The sequence below is a fragment of the Pavona decussata genome, unplaced genomic scaffold, assembly GCF_977016875.1.
Source record: "Pavona decussata unplaced genomic scaffold, jaPavDecu1.1 SCAFFOLD_56, whole genome shotgun sequence".
In the NCBI taxonomy this organism is placed as follows: domain Eukaryota; kingdom Metazoa; phylum Cnidaria; class Anthozoa; order Scleractinia; family Agariciidae; genus Pavona; species Pavona decussata.
In genome coordinates, this window is record NW_028145478.1 from 786,070 (window position 1) to 811,487 (window position 25,418).

A 25,418-nucleotide genomic window follows, 5' to 3' on the forward strand; every position below is an offset into this window, starting at 1 on the left:
CGTTCCCGCCTGGAATAATTAGAGGCGGCTGTAGCAGAACTTACAAATTGCATGGATTAAATAGTTTATATTTCTTTTGTTTCCTTACCCATTGTGGCAATTTCCCAAAGCAGAACACCAAAAGACCACCTGAAAAAATAAATGCGAAACCGATGGGGCGTAAGTTGTACTGATGAGATTTTCAAGTTCACGGTTTGAGCCTGCGTAAATAACTTCTCAATAAAATCCAGTCAAACAAAATATTTCGTTGTCCTCAAGTTAATTACCCGAATTTGTAACCGCTGATACTTTGAAGTATGTAACTTTTACCATATCCCTAACCGCCATGCATCCTAACGGCGATAAACAGCGAAGCTCATCGCTGAGTGAATTTAATTATTTCAGTTCTTGAAATTGCGCTAACAGAATAGTCTAAAGAAACCACATACCACAACACTTACACATCACTTTTCGTGGTGTATTCACTGTTAAGCAGTGCCTCAGGTGCCATCCATTTCACCGGAATTTTCTTTGCCTTATCGATTTCGTAAATTTCTCCATGAGTGTGACGCATCAGTCCAAAATCAGAAATTTTGACCACTTTGCCCTCACCAAGGAGAATATTGCGCGCCGCTAAATCACGATGAATAAATCCTTTACTTGACAAGAAGCTCTGTAATAGAAAAAAATCAATCAATTAATCAATCAATCAATCGGAAATAAATTGTATAGGTAGGGTAATATCCTAGACTGCAAAAGCAGTCGGGTTGCTCTCTTGAAATTCACTGCGAAGTCACCAAACCCGAAGTAACTGGAAAGACTCGCGAGATTGGTTCACACTATAGGCGTGTACGAGGCCAGTAAAAACCGACTGTCGGCTTTGCATACAACCAATCTGTTTACACCAGGAGGCACAATTTGATGTAAAAAATTCCACAGCTTTACGGTAACTTCGTGGTCGTTTCTTCACCAAACTTTGTTTCCAAAAACCTCAGATTCTGCGCCCCGTTGAAATTAGTTGACGTTCCAGAAAGAGCTCGTTTGCCAGCCTTTTTTCAAAAAATTCTTATGCCCAGGAGGCGGGAGGGAGGGGGGGTTGGGGCACTACTTCAAGAGAATGATGCATTATAGCAAAAGGATTCAGAGGACAATTTGCATAATGTACAACTCCACGAAACAGCGATTTAACACCATGCGTCTTTTACTTTAACGCTGCATATTTTTAAATCCGTAATGTTCGAATGTCACTCGAACAGACAGTAATAACTCACCATTCCCCGCGCTATTTGCCAAGCAAAACGAAGAAGATCCTTTGCCGAGAAATAATCGTCTTCAACGCAACCGTTTTCGTTTCCATCCGCTATTTCTTGAAAGTCGTTTTCACTGATTTTCAAACTGTCAGAAGAACAAGCCAAGTCTTCAGCATCCTCGTTTACAGTGTTATCTTCTTTCGTTTCTCCAGAGCTAGAGCTACCTGGTTGCTTCTCTTCTCTCGCGTTTTCATTTAAAGGTTCTTTGGAGCGATCACCTGGATTGAAAATTAGCACTTCAATTTCACCAACAGTTACGCGTTCCCCTTTGTTTTCAGGATCCTTGTTTGCACCACTTTCCACATTTGTTTCCTCGCAGCTAATTGATTTCCTGCTTTCTCCGTTTTTTTCAGCCAGCGCTTCTTTTGAGCCATGTTCGTGGCCAAGTTGCGTTATGTCAGCCTTCAGTGTAAGACGTGCACCTTCGTTATCGTAAAGCTTTCCATACATTTTCTACAGGATGAAAACCGAAGCAAACAATAAAAAAGTAGAAAAAGCTGCCTGGAAAAATAGAAGGTCATGTGAGATAGTTTCCAACTATCTGATGGAAGGAGGCTCGCAACAGCCTTTCTGACCTGAGAGCGGATTTAAAAAAAAAACAACAAAATTTTGAATAGAAGGCAGGCTTTGATTTCATTTACCCACCTTTTCAGCCTATGATGAACGTTTTTGTTTTCATTAGTTTCCAAGCAACAGCTGTTACCATAGAAACGGTGACCATTCTTAGGTCAAAAGAACTGTTTCGAGCCTTCTTATTGCTGTTGCGTGGAAAATAAACTAAGTATTAAGTGCATATTGCCACATCATTTACGGCAGACATTGTTAAGAGACCGCAGATACTAAATTCTTTTATGAGTATTAGAAACCATCTCAGATTCGGAAACAGCAGAGAATTAAACTTTTCTAAGGTTGCTTTACCATTTCTCAGCGCAGTTTTTGTTCACGTTAGCCATTGCCATTGCCGGCCAAATGAAAAGCACAAAAGCATCCAGAGCTCGTCTATTAAAAAGCACTTATTGACATTTTGAGAGAGTAGCAGAACCAAGTGATATATGTATAAAGTTCAATCTTTTTAAAAATTTTATGATTTCGAGTTTTGACCTTTCAAAGGTATAATGATTCAAAAGCCTCCACTCTTTCATGGACTTTCCCCGGAAGGGGCGACATATTTGCTAGTATATGCTAGTTACATGCAGCACCTGTTGTCTCTTTCTTCTAAGCCAGAGTAGTAGATCTCCATACGGAAGATATTCCAGGAGCAGGAAGATGGGCTCTGAGCTTACCCAGCAACCCAACATGCTCACAACATTGCGGTGAAAACCAATGGCTTTCATGAGCTCAATTTCTTCAATAAAATGATTTCTGGCTTCTTCATCCGTCTCGTCTGAAAATGAATTACACTGAAGTGAAATTGCGTCTAAAATTGATACATGCCTTTAATGGGTCGTTTCATTAACTTGCGAAGGTAATTTTGAGTTGGTTTATTTTGCATATGGTTATCTACAAAATTAATTAACCAAAAAATTAACACTGAAGGAAAACTAAGTTCGGAATATGTTCTTAGAGCAAACAAGTTATTTCTCGCCCACTGGCTGGGAGCGTTTTCCCTTGGTTCCTTGTTCCCACGATCCTGATACGCAGCTTGTCGACACCATCGCCTGATAAAGACCAGCTGTATGCCGGTCAACACTACACAATGGTGAGACAAACGTTTGAGTTTATTGTTTTTGGTTTTTTTTCCTAGGTTCGAAAAAAAAACTTACCAAGTATTCCTTTTACAATTTCTAAATTACACGCACCTAAGAGAGGACGATTACTATGCCTTTGGATTATTCACCTTCTAACACTTTAACAGCCACTGTCCGGCCTTCTTGGAAGTCGACTCTCTGCGTCCTGGCCTTATAAAACACCTCAATTCCAGGTGACTCTCTAAATATGCCTCTCAACACTTTACCAAATGCACCACGGCCGATTTCCTCCTTGAAGTCAACTTGGCTCGGTAGAACCTCCCATCGTAGAAGAGGAATCATAGTTGACTTGGACCTTGGCAAAAACGTACATAACTCATTATGATTATGAAGCAAGGGTGAATATAACATCTTTTTAAGCACTCACTTTCAGCCAGTACAGGGTAAGATAACAATCTTCCCATCAGTGCCAATGCAGCCTATTGCAAAGGCTTCCTATCTCCATCGAGCTGGGGTTAAGGCAGACCTCTGTAAGCAGGCTAGCGTCAGTACCTCAGTCCCTGTTTATGTAACGTGAAGCGACTAGTCTATGGGGTACCCATCCGCGTACGCTCTCATTTATCATTACCATTTTCAATGTTCTGTGGGCAGTTTATAATAATGAGTCACATTCTTAGTCTTTGTACAATTATAAGGTACTGATTTATTTGTTTATTACATTTGGCAAAAGAAAATCATTCCCATTCGTCTGGTAGCCATTTTGACCCTGTCCCAGGTTGTTATACAATACAAAACCTTTTCATACTATGTAATACCATACAATACAATACCATACATCTTATTACACATTTTGTTGTGTAGAATCTTTGAGTTATTCAAGGACCTGTGCTGTTAGTATTTTAACGATATATGGATTTATTTATTGGAAAAAATGTGCAAACCCTGTGGAAGTGTGCTCGTTTATGTATGGTGCTTGACGTGTACATACAGTTAGAACCTTGCTGGCTACTATACAGCACATAGCCACAACCGCAAGTGAAATAATTACCTTATCAAAGTCAACCAAGAAATAATCATTGATCGATAGAACCAAATATGATACAGCAAACAGAAAATGTTTTTAGTCCTTTGTGAAATCTAAAAGAGGTAGTTTCAAAAACTCAATCAACTTAACAGTAACGTTAAACGGCGTTTCGCTACGGGAATTGAAGACTGTGGGCCTACGCCAGTGGTACAGTCGTTCGACTTCTTTCTCCTGTGCAGGGTTGCGGCCACTTCCACACGTATCTATGTTTCTTTGAAAACACAAAATTTTTATACTTTGTGTTTGCCTCCTGTCCACACGTCTCCAATGAAAACGGTCACCGCAAAATGAACTTTTGGCAAATGATGAAAGTCGTTACTGGAGAAATAATTTACTCATCCTTCCACTCCTTTAGAAAGGCAATTAACAAAGTTGTCCCCCCAAACACTTGTGCGTGCTGATCTCATCTAAAACATTCGAGATTTTTGCCTCTCTCCTCTGCTGAGTTGTTTCAAGGTGAATTTTGAAGCTGATATTCAAAGCAACCTCGATCTATTCAGTGTTCCATTTTACGAAGTGTCCTTTCACGTTAAGAAAAGGACCTTCAGACATTAAACATGCAATCAACCTCGAAAAAGAAAACGAAGCACGAAATTGTAGGTGGATTTAAATGGGCGTCATGAACTCATTATTTTTGAAAAGTTTCGTTTTAAGGTGTCCACACGAAAACACGATAACGGCATCAGTTTCAAAAATTACTACTTTGAAAAGTGTTTAAATTTGCGTCTTGGTTTACCGTTTTCATCGGATACCTGTGGATGGGAGGCAACTGGAATGGTGAGTTGTACACTATTATTACTAGTATACTGGGCCTTATTCATTCAGTGATTCGGAGTAAACATTACAAAGGCCAACGAAGTCAAAGTGGCTTGGCTTGTACTTGGAATTGTAACCGGATTGTTGATTCACGTTGCCCACTACAGTTTTCATTGCTTTTCTCCTGTTCCCTTCTACCTGAGCGTTGTCTGATCAACAAAGATATCTTTTTTTCGTACCTCATAGCAACTGAATGGCTGTTTATGGATTCCCGACTCTTGTGACTCGACACTTGGTGATGTCCAAGGGATTCATTTTTCGTGTCTGAGCATTACAATTATGGTTAAGCGACTGAGCAAAGTGGTGAGTGTTCTCTCCTTCCAGACTTGCCACTGCAGTTTAATTTACCAAGTGAATGTATTCCAAGCAGCTGTTTCGTGAACGAGACGTACGCGTGGCGTGTGGGGTTTTTCATGACTGCCTGGTAAAATCGATCATCTGACTATCCCTAGTTCAGTAAGCCACCTAGCGAGATAGTTCTCAAAGATTGATAAAGAACTTTAGCGGACATCTGTCAGTGCCAGTGGGAGGGTGTAAGGATTAAAGTACTTTTCGGGAACAAAATCGTTGCTATCGTTTCTTGTTTTGGAGCTTTTCGCGATGTGCAGGATGATACATTCCTTCTTTTGCCTCTTGGCTTTCTTTGAACCTCCAGGTAAAGTTCCAATCCCCCACCCTCTGGAATTGGAAGGCCTCTCGCTTCAACACGAAAAATGGTCAAAAACCAGGGGTGCGTTCGGGGAGGTTCGAATTCATGGGTGTGTTACGTGGCATTCACTTGCCTGCAGAACGGTTACTGCGAGTTTAAAACTACTGTATCTCATTTGTTTTTCAGGCAAATCAAGGTTGATAGCAATAAAAAAAGTGAGTGAATTCGCATTTAATACCGCAATTTAATTGTTCATTTTCAAGTACATTTTAAATAAAGTGTAACATTTGTAAAGAAGCAGTATTTGTCTGATTCGCTTCAAAACACTGCACAAACCCAGCTTCGCTAAGAATAAAGTTTTTAGTTGTCTGCCACTTTTTCATTAGTTTTTCGGTCGCGCTGTTCAGTTACCAGAAATTCATTTAGTTTTGGGGATTGGCTGATTTTTAATCGCTTTCAAGGTGTCGAACTTGTAGTTTGTAATTCCTGTTTATTTTTTGTTGTCTTTCGTGTTTGTTTCCCACGCTTTACCTATGGGTTCGTCATTTGCTTAGCACAAGCGCTTCGTTTGAGCAGCATTTATTTTCTTATTATAGAGTGTTTTCTTATGACGTCACGGCGGCCTTGTTGGCCTTGTCGGCCTTGTTGGTGTCCCAAACTAAACCTCTGGGATTTGAACTCTATTTTTATGCACTGAAATACTTTCCTTTGTTTCAGTAAACCAATATGGCCGGTAGTCAGGTGAATAAAAAGGCTCTATAGGAGCTGACGCTCAGCCTCTCCCATGTAGCGCACATCACATGAGTCACATGGAATTCGTTATATAGAACACTCTTAAGGGAGTGTGTCCTTTTGGGTTAACCAGGATGTGTGACGACTTGAGCTAGACTGGTGCTCCATACTTCTTAAGGAGTCTTTCCAATTGTTCCGAAAGACCTCGGGTGTAAAGGGAAACCACCAGAAATACAGTGCGTTCAGTACTCCCGACTTCCACGACATCCGCGTTGGTTCCCCTTTTTTTTCCCCTAAGGTGTTGCACTGTGATCCGGCTACTAGATAAGGTTTTCAGCATCCACGCAAATGCCATCAGGGTATCCACTGCGTCTTGAAGCCTCACTGATGTGAGCCTCCTATATTAACTAATCCTCCCGTTCACTAATTAATAATTAGACGGCGAGCTCGAGGTTTCTATCGGCTGATAGTTGGCGAGGGGCGAAGCCCCGAGCCAACTATCAAAGACGATAGAAACTGAGAGCGAACCGTCTAATTGTTTTAGCATACCTCAGTGATCGATCTATGAAGCCAAAAAATCTTTTTATTTCATAAATTTTGATATATTTGTGCAATGATGCATGCTAAATCGCGCGCGCTCTGACAAACTGCCGTCTATCGATCGATAGACGGCACCTGTGTAGCCAATCAGATTGCGTGTTACACGATAGTCGGTCACTGAGGTATGCTAATTGCCATTATTGCTCGCTGCATTAGTGTTCTCACAACGCCTTTCTTGCGTTGCAGGGAGTGGTTACTACTGTAATTCAGGTACTGATCCACGTGTTTCTTTCCTCTATACTTAAGTCTTGATATAAAAATCGGCCCAAATCACCATCAGTGTGTCTCCTTCTACCCCGCTCGTTATATCCACGATAACTTCATCTCCTAGACAACTTAACAAGTGTTGTGTGGGAGAGCCTACGCCCAACTTCACTATTCTCTAATTACGCCTTCTCTTGTTACGTAACTACTTGAAAACAGGGCCGAATAGTTTTGGTCATTAAGCCTAGTAACCGAGGGTGCGAAAGTTTAACTAGCAGGTTTTTTACTACACATATAGCTTATTTTATCCCGGCTTCAACCTGTCACGGGGTCACAGGGCCAAGGCCGACTTTTTTGGGGGTGAAACAGTACATTTCTCTCTACAACAGAAAGCCGGTTGCGCATCCTTTCCCACAAACATTGTCACGTCGTCACATCTTTCTCGTGTTTAAAAAGTAGGTTGACACAACTGTACGACTCCTATCACCCTTAAAATAGTTTTGGTGGCCGTCCTTTCTTTTGGTCTCGCGCCAAATTTTGCGAATTTCGAAGGACAAGGATGAAACTTATCCTTCAAATCGGTACAGTCCGTTTGCGAACTGACTACGGTCTGGCCGGCTAGTTCTGACAAATGGAATGAGCCCTTGATTTTTTGGATTTTTCGCTGACGCAATATCTGCAATTTTTTGCTTCGTTTTGAATAGCTTCGGTTTAACCTTTAGAAATCGTATTCTTGCTTGCGTTGTGAGTTCTTCTGCTTTCATCGTTTTTGTCCTTTTTAGAGAAAGAGAGATTTTGAGGACGCTTGCGAGGGTTTTAAAAGGGTTTTCATTTTTTTGGAAATCCCCGTTCTAAAATGCATTGCAAGAACATCACATAATATCCCAGGTAATCAAGGTAAGAAAATCAAGCAAAGCGCTCTGCTGCAATTTATCCACCTCTACGTTTCGATCAAACAAACGAATTGCTAAGAACTAAGAATATGCCGCCAAAGGGCATGAAACTAAGCTTCTAAAAGAGAGTACCAAAGGTCAAAATAGGTGAAGGGCGAAGAAACGACCTCGCAATGAAAGCCAAGATGCAAAGAGGGACAGATGCTTTTTTACTAAAAGTTATTACCGAGAAATCAACCCCGTTTTAACGGGTTGATTTTTCAAGTTTAACGATTTAAATTTTTAATAGTTTTAAAAATCATTTCTGAACAGCAAATACTGGGCTCTTTTTAAAAGTGTAATAGTGTTTTAAATTTTGTTTCGAAAGATTACCTCCTGGGTCTTGCATTACGCTGAGCAACTTGCTTCTTTTTTATCGCTTGTCGTCGAAGCAAGAGTATCACGAAAACAGCAATAATGAGGAGGACAACGACACCGACAATTAAACCAGCATATAGTATTGTAGAAAGACTGGAAGAGTTTCCTTCATTCGTTTTATCTGCAAATGGAAAGCAAAGTTAAGTAAAAAGGCACTGTGATTGCGCTAGAGTCTACTGTCTTGTGCGACGTAGATATAAAAAGCCAAAGACGCTTTGGGTATATAACTTGAGTTTCATTGGTTCAACGAGGTGATAACCCAACTACCATAGTAGTAGTAGTAGTAGTAGTAGTAGTAGTAGTAGTAGTAGTAGTAGTAGTAGTAGTAGTAGTAGTAGTAGTAGTAGTAGTAGTAGTAGTAGTAGTAGTAGTAGTAGTAGTAGTAGTAGTAGTAGTAGTAGTAGTAGTAGTAGTAGTAGTAGTAGTGGTAGTAGTAGTAGTAGTGGTGGTGGTGGTGGTGGTGGTGGTGGTGGTGGTAGTAGTAGTAGTAGTAGTAGTAGTAGTAGTAGTAGTAGCAGCAGTACCTGTTGTGGTAGTAGTAGTAGTGGTGGCTGATCCTAAAATTTTAATCCTTGAGAAGACATTTTGTTATTTATATTATTTGAAGACCGTACAATTTCTTAATTGTTGTGTTTTCTCAATACCAAACTAAAACTAAAACGGTAGCCAGTCTTGATTTATTTCTTTCATGTTCCTCCTTAACAGACAAACACGGGCGTTGTTCCCATTGTTGCAGATCCCATTTACAGTAAAGTAAAATGTTATTTCCACTTTTTCAACTAAGTCTTGTAATTGTAATTTAGACGTCATTTTCAATAATTTCACATCATTTTATTGTAGAAGTGAAGGTTTCTTTTAAGTTTTAAGACTGCTCTCTTTCCATCGTCATGACCTTCCCGCCTAAGATGATTGACACTATATAGAGAAGCCGGCGTATTGGATTCTTCTCCTTATTTTATTCCCCTGTAATGGCAAACGTGAAGGTCTACCTGTCTTTATTGTCCATGGATTTGACCTGCAGCTCTGTCCCAGTTGATTCCAGGCAGTCATTTCGATTACGTAATACGTGTCACATGTTAACGAAAGGACATAATGAGTCTTCACGACATCAGTGACGTTAACTTGATACCAAGCGGCTTTTGTATTTTGCGGCTGAAGCTGCTGGTAATAAACTGAGTACATGATCAGTGGACATTCATTATCACTAGGCTTATTCCACGTAACGTTGACATTGCAGCCCAATGTTTCTGTCGTATTGGTTATGGTGGTAGGTGAAGGTACGTCTATATGAAGAAACATGTGCGAGAAACACTTTTAAATATACCGTTATTGAAACTAATTTATAAAAGAGAAAACTTTCCTTGTCTACCATGCCACATAAATATATAATTAAAAGCAACTGATAAAAGGAGAAGTTAAAATGTGCGCCAAGGAAAAGACTTCCACTTCTGAGGAATGGTATAAACTACAAAACTAAAGTAATCCACTCCCTCAACAATTAAAAGTCGTTAAAAAATATCAGCATGTTCTGATCGCATACATACATACATACATACATACATACATACATACATACATACATACATACATACATACATACATACATACATACATACATACATACATACATACATACATACATACATACATACATACATACATTATTTAACGTGGAAAGTTAGAACCTTTATTCTTATTTCTGATTGTTTAACCTTTTTTACGAAAGGAGGGATTAGAGGCTTGAAAACCAAGACTATGAAAGCTATCAGGGGCACCAATCGAGAATATTTTAACGAAATACTTCAAGCGTTGTTTCCTGTGTTCCCAGATTGCTGTGTGCCCTTTTAAATTTTTTGTGTAAGCTAATACAGATTGATCTGTTAGGACAGAAAGTGTCAGGAAGCGGAATTTTATTTTTCGAATTTACTAGCTTGGTTTTACGGACATGTTAGCTGCCCCTTCGGAAACAAAAGAAATTATTTTTTCAGTGTTGCGAAATTTTGATCTTACATTTTTTCCGAAGAAACCGCTGATTTTTTTTCACAACTAATTTATTCCGAATTTCTGATACAACTAAGGCCTTTACCAATATCCACCGATACACTGAACTACTTAAGACCTTGTGTTGAGTTTTTAACGTGTCCATAGGACTGTCACTTGGATAATTATAAAGATGATTGATGCTACATTCGACAATTCGCAAGGACGACGAACGCAAAACGAGTTCGGTGACCTCCATTGTTTATTATGGATCTATGATCAGCATGTTCAGATACATTTTTTATCCAAAATGTAAAAGAAAAATTGTAGGGGAGGGAGTTCAGAGCCATCTTAAATTTTCGAAAATTTAAGGTGGCTCTGAAACCTTCCCTGCATTTTTTTTTAACTTTGCAAAAAATTGCATCTGAACGTACTGATCATTTTTCCATAATATAAAAAAAGGGGATCACCGATCTCGCCTAAGCCAAAATCAGGAGATTTAGTACGGCGGTCTTAACGTTCGATCCTATTCAGAAATTTTTATTTCATGTTCATTTTTGTACCAGAAATATGCAAAGTACTTTGATTATTTCGCTTTTAATGAAAGCATATGCAAGATTTGGTCAAATCGCCATATTGGAAAATTGAGTATAATTTGAACCGTGACAGAATAAAATGTTTGGGTTTGGTTATGGCGTTGAACATCTCACGATATTTCAGGGACGCTATTTGCACCTTTTCCAGTCCTTAATTTCCATATTCGGCTCTCATTAATATCGCTGTCTCCAGCTGCATTGAGTGAAGTGACTGCTATTTCATACTCTTTCCAACAGTCAAGGTAAAGGGTGTCGCTAGTTGCAGTTCTGTTGACGTTAACTAACTTCCACTTGCTTTCTTCCGTCTGTGAAAAGTCTTCCCTGTAGTATACATTGTAGCCTACAATTAGACAAGCCCCTTCCAAGGGAGGCTCCCATCTGACAACAACCGCTGCTCCTGCTACTTCCTTGACTTTGTTTAAGATCACAGGAACCCCTAAGAAAAGTCATGACCATGAGTGAAAGGGATGTGTCTTCATGCTGATTTAAGTCTCTTGACACATTTGGTCTATCACGAGAATGTGATACAAAACATCGCAATCGTACGGTGTTATCCTGTTGATGAGTTTTTAAAACTAAGCAAGTTTTTTTAGTATGTTATCTAACCACCATTCATTGCCGATTCGAAAAGATTTGTCGCCAGGTTTCAGATTTTGATTGCTAAAGCCGGCGACATACTCGGCGATTTTATACGCCGATCGCCGCCATCCGTGATCAGCGAAAATCGCCAAGCGTGCCCGGTGCAGCGATTTTCGTCAATCGCCGCGGTCGGCGTATAAAATCGCCGATATCTGGCATGTCAGATATCGGCGATTAAACTCGCCGGCATTTGCCAGGTGTGCCCTTTCCCGTGATTTTCTTACGCTCATCGCTAGTAAAGTCAACCAATCAGGGTGGGCGATTTTATCACATGACTTTTCAAAACGCCCCTCGATGGAGTCCGGGAACAAGGTTGAAGTGCCACATCGCCGCGATCGGCGAAAAAAACTGATCGCCAGGTGTGTCCGCATCAATCGGTGGCGAAAATCGCTTGCGATTTTAGCTGGCGATCAAACTCGCCTCGATCGGCGTATAAAATCGCCAGGTGTGTCGTCGGCTTAAGCCGGAGAACATTTGTGTATCTTTTCTCTACCCCTTTGAATTGCATGGTTATCATAAACTGGCAAGGGAGAGATGGAAATCACTTCCTCTTGCAGGTGACACAGCAAATGAAACAGTAGATATTGTAATTGCCTGAGCTCTGTTACGGTTCCTCTGTGTTTAAATGTTCTTGCCCTCTGTTAAGACGGTTTCCATTTGTCATATCTAGCCGGCCCCACCGGTCAGTTTGTACAATGACTGCGCCAGTTTGAAAAACTAGTCCTAGGCCGGTCCTATGAATTTCCAACAAAATCGCGCTTACCATTTCCAGACTATGCCATTCTTAAGACTTCATAGAATCAGCTTTTCATAATGGTGTATTCCATACACTTACAAACTGGCCGGTTTAGCCAACCAGGTCTAATACATTGAAAGCGCCCCCCCCCCCCCTCCCCCTCCCGTGTCTCTTTTAGGCGATGATTGGTCTTCATTAGAGTGCTACACAAAAGTATGTGAGAAGAATCCTTGTTACCCAGTAAGGTGTTTGAATGAGACGCCATCTTTACGTTCCCAACTGAGCAACATTATTTTATTTTAATCCTCCACGATATCCTGGGAATCTTAAAGAACTGGTGTTAGGTTGACGGAGGCACTTGTAATACGGAAGCTGGTCGCTGTATTGTACCCATTTCATACATGTAGATAAGTTAGATCCATTTAGTTTTCTTATTATTGGTATATATGAAGCTGTATACTGATCTGCTCACCTCTTAATTTATTGATTTCATCCAGCGACAACGCCGTGCCAAAGACGTAAAGATCCATCACTGATCCGTAGAACTGGTGATCGTTCCAGTGGCCGTCATTACCAATCATGTACGGCCTCCCCGAGGGTCCATAAAAAGGTGCTTTCTCGGGGAAATACGTTCTACGTTTTACTCTCTTACCATCAACGTAAAGAAATAAAGTCCCTTTCACGTGGTTACACGTGACTGCGACGTGCATCCAAGTGTTGAAGGAAACATTACTAGTCAAGGAGCCGAACCACTCGTCGTCGGGATTTTTACTGTGGCGCTGGAATGCAACCTTACGGGCTTCAGTTTTTATGCTGAGGAAAAACTGCCATGGATCATGCCAGTCGCTATAAATTGCTCCCAATTTATCGGGACTCCATTTTGTTAGTTTTATCCAACAGGAAATCGTAAAACTCCTATCTTTCAGATAAATTATAGGAGCAGTGGCGAAGGAATTTGATTGGTTGAAAATTGCAGCTTTGCTGCCTGGGCACCTTCCTTCGATGAAAGATGGCGATCTCCTGAAGCTGAAAAAAGTGAACAGCCAGCCATTAAAACTATTGTTTAAGGAGCTAGGATACAGTTGTTCAGTTAACGAGCATGCCCGGTTACAAAACGTGGCTCAAACGATCGACACAACAACGATCTAAAGTAAGAGGGAGGTCTCTGATCGAAGCCACCTGTGGGACACATAACCGGTGAGAGACATGTCAGGGGCGTAGCCAGGATTTCTAGGAGAGGGGGTTCCAAATTGGTTCCAACGAAAACGGTTGGTCTAAAATCCTTACATTACATACGTACAAGACTTTGGCATTTACGCTACGTAAACAGGAGACGCCTTGGTTGCCGTTGAGCGAACGTGTTCATCACTTCCTCGATATTCATGTCTCGGTGGTAATTGATGTTCGTCAACGCAAGCCCAGACTCTCACTCGCTTGACATGGTCGACCTCAGGTATGTTTTTAACCTTCTTAGTGTACTGAATGAGCGCTCACATTCAGCTGACGTTATCGGCAACGTGCACAAAATGAGGATCAAGGTGTGGATGTTAGGAAAGAACTTTCGATCGCATGCTGCGAGTGTCGGAAATCAATCTTTGAAATACAACTCTCAATAAATACTAGTGAACTATTTATTAGATTTGCTAAAGGATAAAACACAGAAATCATGATTTATAAGCAATAGAAATCAGATATTCCTGTGTTTCTTAAAGAGTGTAGAGTATTTCTTTCCCAGATGCAATGTGTTGACAATTATAACAACCAAAGAGTCAAACAGTCGTACTGTTACCAAGCAAATGCCAACAGCCAGGGCTAGATCTTAACTCTAAATTTTTCCTTTAAAATTTAGAATGCTATTTTACTTTTGCTCCTTTGACTTCTTGGATGGAGGTCCTGTTTCCTCTGCTGGTTCGACGTTTCCTCTTTTGCTGCTTTGTCGTCGTTCTGTCTCTTCGGTTCTGGGATTGGAATTTTATCAATATAATCGATGTTACGGCCGGAAAAATGTCTTGATTCGAATTCCTTACGCATTGTCACTAAATGTTTCGCTGTGCCTACCTTTTTGGTGAAAAGAATGCATCGATCTTTTGCAATCGGGACATTGTTACGAAAACCACCAGCTCGAACAACACCAATGGATCGTTCTTATTTCGCGGGCATTTCTGCTGTGCACACACGTGCATCTTGTTACACAGGAATCCCAGCTCTGCTCTTGTCTCCGAAAATGCAAGTGACACGCAAATAGATACCACAATAACGTTCACTGTACTTATTGTAAGCATAGAACAAAACGAAGAACGTCAGGAATCGAGAGTCCATTACACTCTTGCTGGGATAAAATCTACTTATGTCCACAAATGCAGGCAATGGCGGAAATGGCAAATTTGATGAAATCTTGCCACAGTCATAACGGTGGCGAATTTGGCAAGATTTCGCCAAATTCCCAAATAAATGCAAATAAGCTAAACACATGGAAGCCTGCCATGTTGCTGGATTTGACGATTTTGGCAATTTTGACGAAATCTTGCCACTGTCATAACGGTGGTGAATTTGGCAAGATTTCGCCAAATTCCTAAATAAATGCAAATAAGCTAAACACATCGAAGCCTGCCATGTTGGTGGATTTGACGATTTTGGCGAATGTGACAAATTTGGCAAAATTTTGTCAAAGTGCCAAATGCATACAAAGGGTACCAACAAAGTGGCGAATTTGACGAATACGGCGAATATGACGATATTTCACCAAGGACCAAAATTCAAGCGAATGAGCTCAAGAGAAGGGTACCAACAAAGTGGCGAATTTGACAAATACGGCGAATTTCGCAAATATGGCGAATTTGACGATATTTCGCCAAAGACCACAATTTAGGTGAATAAGCTCAAAACAAGGATAACAACGGCAAATGGCCAAAGACCCTACATTTCTGGAAATAAGTGGCCCTCAACCCGAGTATTAAGCTTAACACATGGAAGCCTGCCATATTGGTGGATTAGATGATTCTGGAAAATGTGAAAAAAGCTGCCCAAAGTTTGTCAAATTGACAAATGTATGCAAGTTAGCCAAACATATGAAAGCCAATGATGATGATGGAGTAATATTTCAGTTGTAAAAAATATGACAAATTCCAGACATTGGGATAAAAAACTTCACATTCACCAAACAGCGAGAAAAAAATAATACAAGTATACTTCGTTATTTAAGGTGAGTTAACAAGTAACATTGGGGGACAATAGTTATCTTCAGGTGTACCAAACTCAACCCAAAAAAATAATGCATGTATACCTCGTTCTTTAATCGTGAATAATATAATAATATATAATAATATATAATTAAGCATTACACTAAGTCTCAATGCTTTACAACTCTATAAAAATGCCAATTACAAATGTGAGAAAAATACATATATATATATAAAAGAAACTTCATAGTCACATTAAAAAACCTACTCTAATTGATAAAATTTACGAAGTAAATATGTCTTAACTGAAGATTTAAAAGAGTTCAATGTCTCGGACTTCCTTATTTGAAGCGGCAAGGAGTTCCAAGCATTGGCAGCATAGACAGAGAAGGCTCTCGCTCCATATGTCTTGGTGTTATAGCGAGGAGTAGCTAAGAGCCTTTGGTCAGCAGATCTTAATGGGCGTGATGGTAGATATGGGCAAAAGAGTTCAGATATGTAATCTGGAGCCAGATTATTAAGCGCTTTGTATGTAAGAACTAGGATTTTGAAATCAATTCTGGCCTTGACTGGAAGCCAGTGCAGTCTTTGAAGAACCGGAGTTATATGTTCACATTTCTTAGACCTATTAACTAATCTAGCAGCAGTGTTCTGAACAGACTGTAATTTGGACAATTCGGAATCAGGAAGACCAGCAAGTAAGCTGTTACACGAGTCCAATTTAGATGTAATAAAAGCATGGACAAGTTTTTCGTGGTAGACTGGTCAAGGTACTTTCGAAGTCGGCCAATATTTCGAATGGACAAAAAAGCGTTCTTACATATGTTATTGACATGCTTAGTCATCTGCAGGTGCGAGTCAATGATAAATCCTAGGTCACGGGCATCAGGGGTAGGCTGGATGGTAAAACCATTGATGTTAAGTCCAGGTATAGGATTGGGAGTTGCAAACCGAGAAGACAGATGAAGGACTTCAGTTTTGTCTGGATTGCACGCAAGACCGTTCGCGTTACACCAAACTAAGATGTCCTTTACACATAGTTCAAGCTTGGTCAGGAGTGCTGGACGATCCATAGATGAGTCAATAGTGATACATAGTTGCGTGTCATCAGCATACATCATTGAGTCTAACCCATGACTTGCTATGACATCTTCCAAAGGTGCAAAGAACAAGGAAAACAGCAGAGGACCAAGGACTGATCCTTGGGGTACACCATATACTAAACTCCGATCAGATGACAAACAATTCTTCACAAGTACTTGTTGTTTCCTGTTTGTTAGATATGACTCGAACCACTTTAAGGCGGTCCCATTAATACCGTAACGAGACTGCAGTCGCTCCAAAAGGCCAGAGTGGTTGATGGTATCGAAGGCTGAGGACAAATCCAACAGAACCAAAACAACTTCGCCTCGCATGTCAATGGTAACCATGATGTCATTTAGAACTCGAATCAGAGCAGTTTCTGTACTGTAAAATTGTCTGTAAATTTAGCTAGGAGGTTATTCGAGACGAGGTGGTCCAGTGTTTGAGTGGCAGCAACTTTTTCAAGAGTTTTTGATAGAAAGGGTACGTACATTAGTAATAGGACGATAGCTGGGAAATTCCTCACGGTTAGACGACTGTTTCTTGATAGAGGGGAGTATTACAGCCTTCTTTAGACTCGTCGGAAAGACTCCCGATTTCAAAGACAAGTTAACAATAGATGTTAGTACTGGAGCTAGAGTATCAATGGAGTTCTTGAGAACCTTAGTGGGTACAGGGTCCAATATGCAGTACCTTGATTTGGACTTCTGGATAACCTCACGGATATAGCGTTCTGGTACATCCGAGAACTCAGAGAAAGTACCCTTGCACACAGAGGGCGGCAACCCAACTGACAGTTCCATTGATGCAAGATTCGAAGTACTCATTTGATCTTTCAAAACCTGAATCTTTCTGGTGAAGAAATCAGCAAATTCTTCAGCTAATAATTGCGGGCAATCGTGAGAAGGCAAAGGTGGAGTAAACTTGACTTTGAACAGACCATCGATAACACGAAACAATTGAGTTTGGTCAGAGTCAGTAATCATATCTCTGTAGTAGTTTTGCTTGGCCGTATTCAATGCATCAGTATATAAACGACATTGGTCAACATACATCTGCCTGTGCACTTCAAGACCAGAAGCTACATATCTTCTTTCAGCTTGCCGTCTCTGTCTTTTAAGAAATCTCAGATTTTCACTGAACCATGGCATGTGCCGACGCAGGGTAACCGTGCGTGACCTGACAGGGGCATGTTTATCAATCAGTTGACCAAGAACGTTATTGTACTTCTCTACAAGCGTGTTAACATCAGAACAAAAGCCCAGTTTTGAGCTACAAAGAATGGAGTCTTTGATGTCATCACACAATAAAGAGGTATCCAAACGACGCAGGTCCCGGTGCATGATGGTCTTCTTGGTAGCTTTTGGACGCGCCATGGTTGCTGTGCAAACAATTGCACTATGATCAGAGATGACATTATCACATCTAATGATTTCAGGGATATCACTAATTAGTTGATCACCCTCGCGTGTGATAACCAAGTCTAGTGTATGTCCATGTTTATGTGTGGCACCACCTACTCTTTGCACAAGACGAGCTGAATCCAATAGGTCAAGGAATTTAGCAGCATCCCGGTCATTGACATCATCAACATGGAAGTTCAAGTCCCCAGTTACTACTAGATTTCCAGTGACAGCGCCAAATCAATAAGTAATAAGTATAAACATTGTGGTAGGTACCCAGGGCATGATTAATCACAATTTTTTTTACACAAAATTGGCAAATTGCGCCTCACGACTAAGTAACGAATTTCAAGTTAGCAAACTAAATATAATTTCACTGCAACTCGCCAGGGTTTTGGACAGCAAAAGCATGCATGTATTTCTACCTCAAGCAGCTTAAGCGACTGTTTCCTTCACAATTAACCTCAATTCTTCGCTTTCAATTCAAGCAGCCGATCTCAGTTCCTCTTCACCATTAGACATCTCCCGGGATAGCTTTTCGCTCCTAAAACCTTCCCCAAAATCTCTCAGGAACATTTTGCGAATCCATAGCTTTTCTTCTCCATGCCATTTTCGAAACTGACAGTTTTTGAAATTTTGTCATGTAGGGTACATTGAATATTCCCACGCACATTCGCTAGACCCAAAAAAGACTCATAAGGGTCCCATTTGGTGCCTAAAGACACTTCGTGTCTTATGTTTTTCGTTGTACTTTCCTCAATATTCGACTTTTTGCTATCTATGTTTGCGAGGCCTCTAAAAATGACGCCTTCTATTGATGATATGACAAGATTCAGCGAATAGTCTTTGAAGCACCATATAGCAGCGGCAATTCGTGGTCAAATTAGTCCGATTATTCAGTTGAAGATTCACGCCACATACCTCCACCGGCACCGCTCCATCACTTCCAGTATTAGGTGGAAGACGTCAACAACAACAACAACAAACAGCTGCCTGGCACAATCCCTTGTCCAATGGAGTGCGATTAATGAAAGGTTGGGGGTTCAGTACCCTGAATTTAGATGCCTTGAACATAGGCCAACGTTTGACTTTGAGACGGGATCTTTGTTTAAACCTCTACTAGATATCTTTAAATATCTTGACTTTAGGGTCAAATATAGGAAGACAGGAGATAATATTGTAGGATTTTGTACTTCACTGTTTCTAAGTATTTTATCTATTTTCCATCTATATATATTTCTATTATATAGGGCTTAAAATTGGTTGACGAGTATATGTAAAAAAGTCAATTTTTCACATTTCAGTCGCCATTTTGAATTTATTAAATAGCTTGTTAATCACTGACTAAAAGTTAATAAATTTTTAGAAACCCTGACATGTTTACTTTCAAATTATTTATGCTTTACTCTTGAATTCAAGTTGTATGAGGCTTTCTTTATGCATGTATGTCATTACCAACAAAGAATTATTGCAAAACTCAGTTGTCAAAAGGGTTAAAGGTTCCACTGATAAAGGCATAACCCATTTACCCACATATTCTGTTATAGGGATGTGTTTACAGGAGTGCTACACTTGTGTCTGTGGATGAAATCCCAAGCAGACGAAGCTATTCGAATAAAATATCTCTTCAGCAGTATTGTTCCAAAGTGTTAGTTCTTCTTCAAAAATTTAACACATTACATTTCTGGTAATTTTTATGTTTGGCTTTATTCGTTTCAAATAATTCTGACCTGAAATTTTCCAAACACCTACTTCCAATGCCAATGAGCTAATTTAGGAAAGTGCAGTTATTGTTTATACCCTGTTCTTTGGTATGTGGCAATATGCTGCTTACATCTCGATACAAGTATGCCAATATTATAGCCCTATTATTCAGCTAGGTGCTAGTAACATGCTACATTCATTCCAATACAAGTACATGCCCATTTAATTTTGCCCGTACTGAAAAGAGATCAATATTCCCTGATTGGTATATTTAACAAATTACAAATATTCCCCAAAGCCATAGTAAGAAACAATTATATAGGAACAACATTTTATTTCTAGGTCAAAAAACTAAAAATGGAATAAGGCAAGTTGCATCTGATGTTAAGTCTGCATTGCAACAAGGTTTTTACTTTTGTTTACATTCAAATACTTCTATTGATAATAAAGAGGTACTTATAGTAAAACCACATTTAACCATGCATCAAAATATAACAACAAATCAGATAAAATATAATGAGAGAACATTTTTTGGATGGTTACTTAACCCAAAAGTGATTTCATTTATGGATATTGTTCTTTCTCTCTGCTCATGCAAAATTGAGAGTTCACAATTTCTAAAAATCATTTGCATCGTAGCTTTAGTAAAAAAATGATTATAAGAGGCTGGATTTAAATAGCAAGTTGTTACTGTTGTGATTGACATGAGATTATATTAATAAATCTAAGTAAGTCAAACCACACAAGAGACTGGTTTGTATAAAGCATGAGGGAGGGAATTCGCCGCTCTGTTGGTACCCTTCTCTTGAGAGCGTTCAACTGAATTTCAACATTGGCGAAATATCGTCACAATCGCCATATTTGTCGAATTCACCAAATTCAACGCTCTGTTGGTACCCTTCTCTTGAGCTCGTTCAACTGAATTTCAACCTTTGGCGAAATATCGTCAAATTTGCCATTTTCGCCGAATTTGTAGAATTCGCCGCTCTGTTGGTACCCTTCTCTTGAGCTCGTTCAACTGAATTTCAACTTTGGCGAAATATTGTCACAACCGCCATATTCGTCAAATTCGCCGCTCTGTTGGTACCCTTCTCTTTGCTCATTCAACTCAATTTCAACTTTGGCGAAATATCGTCACAATCGCCATATTCGCCAAATTCGTCGAATTCGTCAAATTCGCCGCTCTGTTGGTACCCTTTCTTTGGCTCGTTCAACTGAATTTCAACCTTTGGCGAAATATCGTCAAATTTGCCATTTTCGCCAAATTCGTCAAATTCGCCGCTCCGTTGGTACCCTTCTCTTGAGCTCGTTCAACTGAATTTCAACCTTTGGCGAAATATCGTCAAATTTGCCAGTTTCGCCAAATTCGTCAAATTGGTCGAATTCGCCGCTCTGTTGGTCCCCTTCTCTTGAGCTCGTTCAACTGAATTTCAACCTTTGGCGAAATATCGTCAAATTTGCCAGTTTCGCCAAATTCGTCAAATTGGTCGAATTCGCCGCTCTGTTGGTACCCTTCTGTTGAGCTCGTTCAACTGAATTTCAACCTTTGACGAAATATCGTCGAATTTGCCAGTTTCGCCAAATTCGTCGAATTCGTCGAATTCGCCGCTCTGTTGGTACCCTTCTGTTGAGCTCGTTCAACTGAATTTCAACCTTTGGCGAAATATCGTCAAATTTGCCATTTTCGCCATTGCCTGCATTTCTGGACATATCTCATAAAATCACTCTTTAAAATAGGAGAGGGGGATTCCTTGACGCGAGAAGGGGGGTTCCAGAACCCCTTGTAACTTGTAGTATTGGTCGGCCCCAACTAACAAATCAACAGGAGCGGCTTCCCTTGGGAAGGTGTCCGCGAGCTTCAGGTTTTTAAGATGTGCACACTTCTTGACATCAACATCTACAGCTGTTAAGGGGGCACAAACGCTGCTTAACGTCCAGGCATCAATGGAAACTGCTTTATCAACACTTGAATCAAGAGGTGCTAATGCAAACCTCACACGATTCATTCTCTTTCGTTGTTCTTGTCCCCCGAGTACCTTTATGTTCATAGTTGCGGGAGATCCTCGTAACTTCATCCTTAAATCTTCAGCAATGGTTTTTCTAAAAAATGTCTCTTGTGATCCACTATCCAGTAGGAGACGAACAGAACATTCCTTGTCTCCATAGATCAATCTTGCACAGGCGGTTGGCAGCAAATTCTGCTTCTTTGTGGAAACAAAACCTGATAGGATTTGGACATCCTCTTCACTGGCGTTTAGCTTGCCTGAGGTGTGTAGGAGCTGGTGGTGTCTCCTCCCACATTCGTCAACAGGACATCGTGGTACCTTGCAGGTTCTAGAATTGTGAGAGATGCTTCCTGCCTGCAAACGATTAAAGCATGTTGGGGCACCTTTGCGTTTCATCAGCATTTCCCATCTTTCTTCTGGTGTCTTATTCAATGCTGTTGCACACTTGACCGTCTCATGATTCTTTCCACAAAATCCACACTTCACTTTCTTGCAGTCAGAGGAGCCAACTAAGGGCTTGCGCGGAAATGTACTCTTCATCATCCGGGAACTTAGATCTTTTTTCTCTACCAAATCGTTTTCTCGGCTTTAGCTTAGGTGAACTGCTCTTTGTATCCTCATGAGACTCTTTGCTAAGCACGTGACCCTCCAGAAATGCGAAAAAAAATTTCTTTATGTTGACTTCTTTGTCTTCATCATCATTGTCATATTTCGTAAGCTCAAACTCCCATTTCTCTTTAAGCACGCGCGGCGACTTCGTGTTAAAGATAGGAAGAAACACCATGGATAGGCTGGGGTTATCATCAGGCTTGAGGCCAAGTGACTCCAAACTTCTCATTCTGTTTCTCAATGTATCGAACAAATGTCTTAAAGACCTCCCGCCAGCCTTTTCGGGGACATCCAGATTCAAAATGGACTTGACAAGCTCGTTCACTAATAACCGTTTGCGTCCAAAACGCCCTCGTAAATCTTGCAATGCCTTTGGGTAGTTATCATTGGTGACTGAGTAGCCTTCAATGCACTTGTAAGCTCGGCCATACAAACATGATCTCAGATGGGAAAACCTCTGCACGTTGCTAAGCCTGTGATGCGAGTCAACAGATACAACAAATGCATCGTAAAACGCAGACCATTCTAATACGTTTCCAGAAAACTTGGGCAATTGTAATAACGGTAGCTTAACACCTGTGATATTCTCCGAGTATTCACTTGAAGATTGTTTCACTCCCTTTTCAGTCTTTTTGGTGATAAACTCCTCGGCTCTTCTGGAGATCCTTAATATTCCTGAATGAAATTCGTCCCACTCTTTCAAAGTTTCTTCTATCAAGGAATCTTCTTCGACGTTCGCCAAAATTTCCTCTACAGAACGTAAACAGTCAGTTTCATATTGACTCAACCTCTTAAATTGACCCTCCACTCTCGAGGGAGCACTCTCTGCATGAAGCAATTTTTCCAATTCGCTGCACACTCCTTTAGCGTTTTTCTCCAGAAATTGCAATTTTCGCTTCTCCAAAACAAATTTTGAATCAGGAACAAATTGGTCCGAATGTGTTTCAATTCTTGTGTCTTCATCGGAAGGCTTGTCGTGAGACCGCATGATTCGCTCAATAGACTCTTTAATGGACTCCGTTAAAGAAATACGGAACTGCGAAAGCGACTCGTCCATGTACTCTCTCATTCGCGAAACGGCAATTTCCAACCTAATGATCCTTTGTTCAACGTCGACTGCTGCAGAAGGAAACAGCGGTTCCTCGTTGGTTGACTGTGGACTTATAACCCGACTTTTCTTTCGTGGCGTTGGCACAGGAGTTCCAGATAACGCTTTAAACTGTCCTTTGTAATGCTCCAAAAGTCGCCCTTTAAGACTTGCTTTCGTCCCATCCTGTGGTAATCCGAAGGTGTAACAGAAAGCTCTCAAATCCTCGATGGTCAGCTTGTTTACTAATTCCTCCGCTTCGCCGTAATTCTGCAGAACTAGTAACGTTTCTTCTGCTGAAGCCATACTCGTCTCGTTAGCTTCGTTCAGCGACCGAAAACTAAAATGAACCTCGCTCTGCTACCAAATGTACGGGCCCATTTTACAACGAATGGAACAACACAACGTTTTGCTCAACGAATATTTCTTTACTTTTTAAAAACTGATTGTCGTCTATTTTGCATCTAATTAGGTTCGTACAAAAGTCTCCTGGGAGGTTTAATTTCCCGCCCTGAACGCGTGATTTGCACGCGGGCTTGTACATCCCTGGAACCCTCCCCTGGCTAAGCCCCTGATGTGAGGGTTTACTTTGTGAACAGATGGCGGCCTCGTGTGTTAGGACCCATCATCACCAGGCAAATTTGTATTTGTTTTGCAAATTTGGTGGACAATATTTTTAATGTCTATGAAATTTTGCCAACTGCTTAACAATGTTCAAAAGGCGCCATCCTTTTACCTTGGGTCCTTTTTAACAAACTTGACAAATACAACAGAAACGTCAATAAATATATTTTGAACGCGAAAGGTTTTCGCTAGTGAAAAAAAGATAAGCGCATAAAGCGCCAAAATGTCACCATTTTCATGGTGATAGCGGGACTAAAGCAATGTGGAAATGAATTTCAACACATTTCTCTCGAGTTATTGTGTAAGTGCCAATTTGCGTACAAATTATCTTTGGGGCTTCACGTAATTCTTTTGTGTCACTCTGCAGTACACTACTTTGAAAAAGAGTTTCACCGGAAATAACAAGTATTATGTGAAAAAATGTGATGTAACGTTCTTAGCCTGGTGAATAAATCATAGATATAGTTTCTGTTTTTCAGTCAATGACATAGTCATACTCGGATAACGGAAACCCGATTTTTTCCAACGCCGGGAGTCGAACCTTGTAGTTCGTTGTTCTCCCACTGAACTACAGCAGACTCGTGGGAGTTGAGGCCATTAAACTAGATTGATGTTAGGAGAACTCAGATTTTCTTTGTTCCGAGTATGCCTGTGTCACTGACTTAAAGAAACAAATGCATCTATCATAGAAAGAAATTGTTATACAAAAGGAATCAATCAGAAGTACGAATTACAGCAAGAATAAAACCTCACCGCAATATGCTCAAATTGTTTTTTGGTCAGAAAATAACTTATTTAATTCATTTTGACTGACTTGTGAGTTTTTGAGAATATTTTACTGGCGGACAAGATGAAAATTTGGTGGAGGGAAATTTTGGAATTAGTTTTCCTAGTGACGAACAAATGTTGTCATTCTAGTACGGGAAAGCCCTAAGGCAGTGCAATGTCTAACTTCCTCTTTAAATTACTACCGCGAGTCGCACAGGATCTGCGTCACGACAGCGTGGTCAAGACTTAATGAAAAAATTGGTAGAGTATGTCATCCACGTCGCTAAAATTATATTATTTTAATCTCAGATATCGAAGATAGTGACACGGAAATGTCCCTTTAATTTGACATCTTGGATAACAAATTCAATCGGCTTCGCAGTAACTGGGTTAACTTTTTCTAGCAGAAGCTTAATAGATTGGTTTTTAACGAATGGCTAGAATTTTGAGAATGTATTTTTAATCTCGCATGAAATAAACTATTGATTATCGGTAAAGGCAAGTTCAAAATGGCCATAAGCTTTAGGTTCAATTTTCAAAGGGAAGAGTGTTCCTTGATCACTTATTGAATGAAGTGAAAACTAACTGACTCCACATTGAAAGCCCAGTGATGCTCATATACGGTCATGCAA

General features: G+C 40.3%; 1 protein-coding gene across 1 annotated transcript in view; it reads right to left on the minus strand.

Annotated features, from left to right (window-relative positions):
- LOC146480054 (uncharacterized) overlaps positions 1-25,418 on the minus strand; it is a 46,027-nt gene that overhangs the window by 2,862 nt on the left and 17,747 nt on the right. Inside the window, exons 11-19 of the mRNA XM_085110114.1 lie at positions 12,796-13,349; positions 11,088-11,384; positions 9,362-9,655; positions 8,328-8,493; positions 3,127-3,332; positions 2,489-2,673; positions 1,251-1,742; positions 441-652; positions 89-129 (exon numbers count right to left, since the gene is read on the minus strand). Coding sequence (XP_084966240.1) covers positions 89-129; positions 441-652; positions 1,251-1,742; positions 2,489-2,673; positions 3,127-3,332; positions 8,328-8,493; positions 9,362-9,655; positions 11,088-11,384; positions 12,796-13,349 — 2,447 coding nt within the window. The remainder of the gene's footprint in view (positions 1-88; positions 130-440; positions 653-1,250; positions 1,743-2,488; positions 2,674-3,126; positions 3,333-8,327; positions 8,494-9,361; positions 9,656-11,087; positions 11,385-12,795; positions 13,350-25,418) is intronic.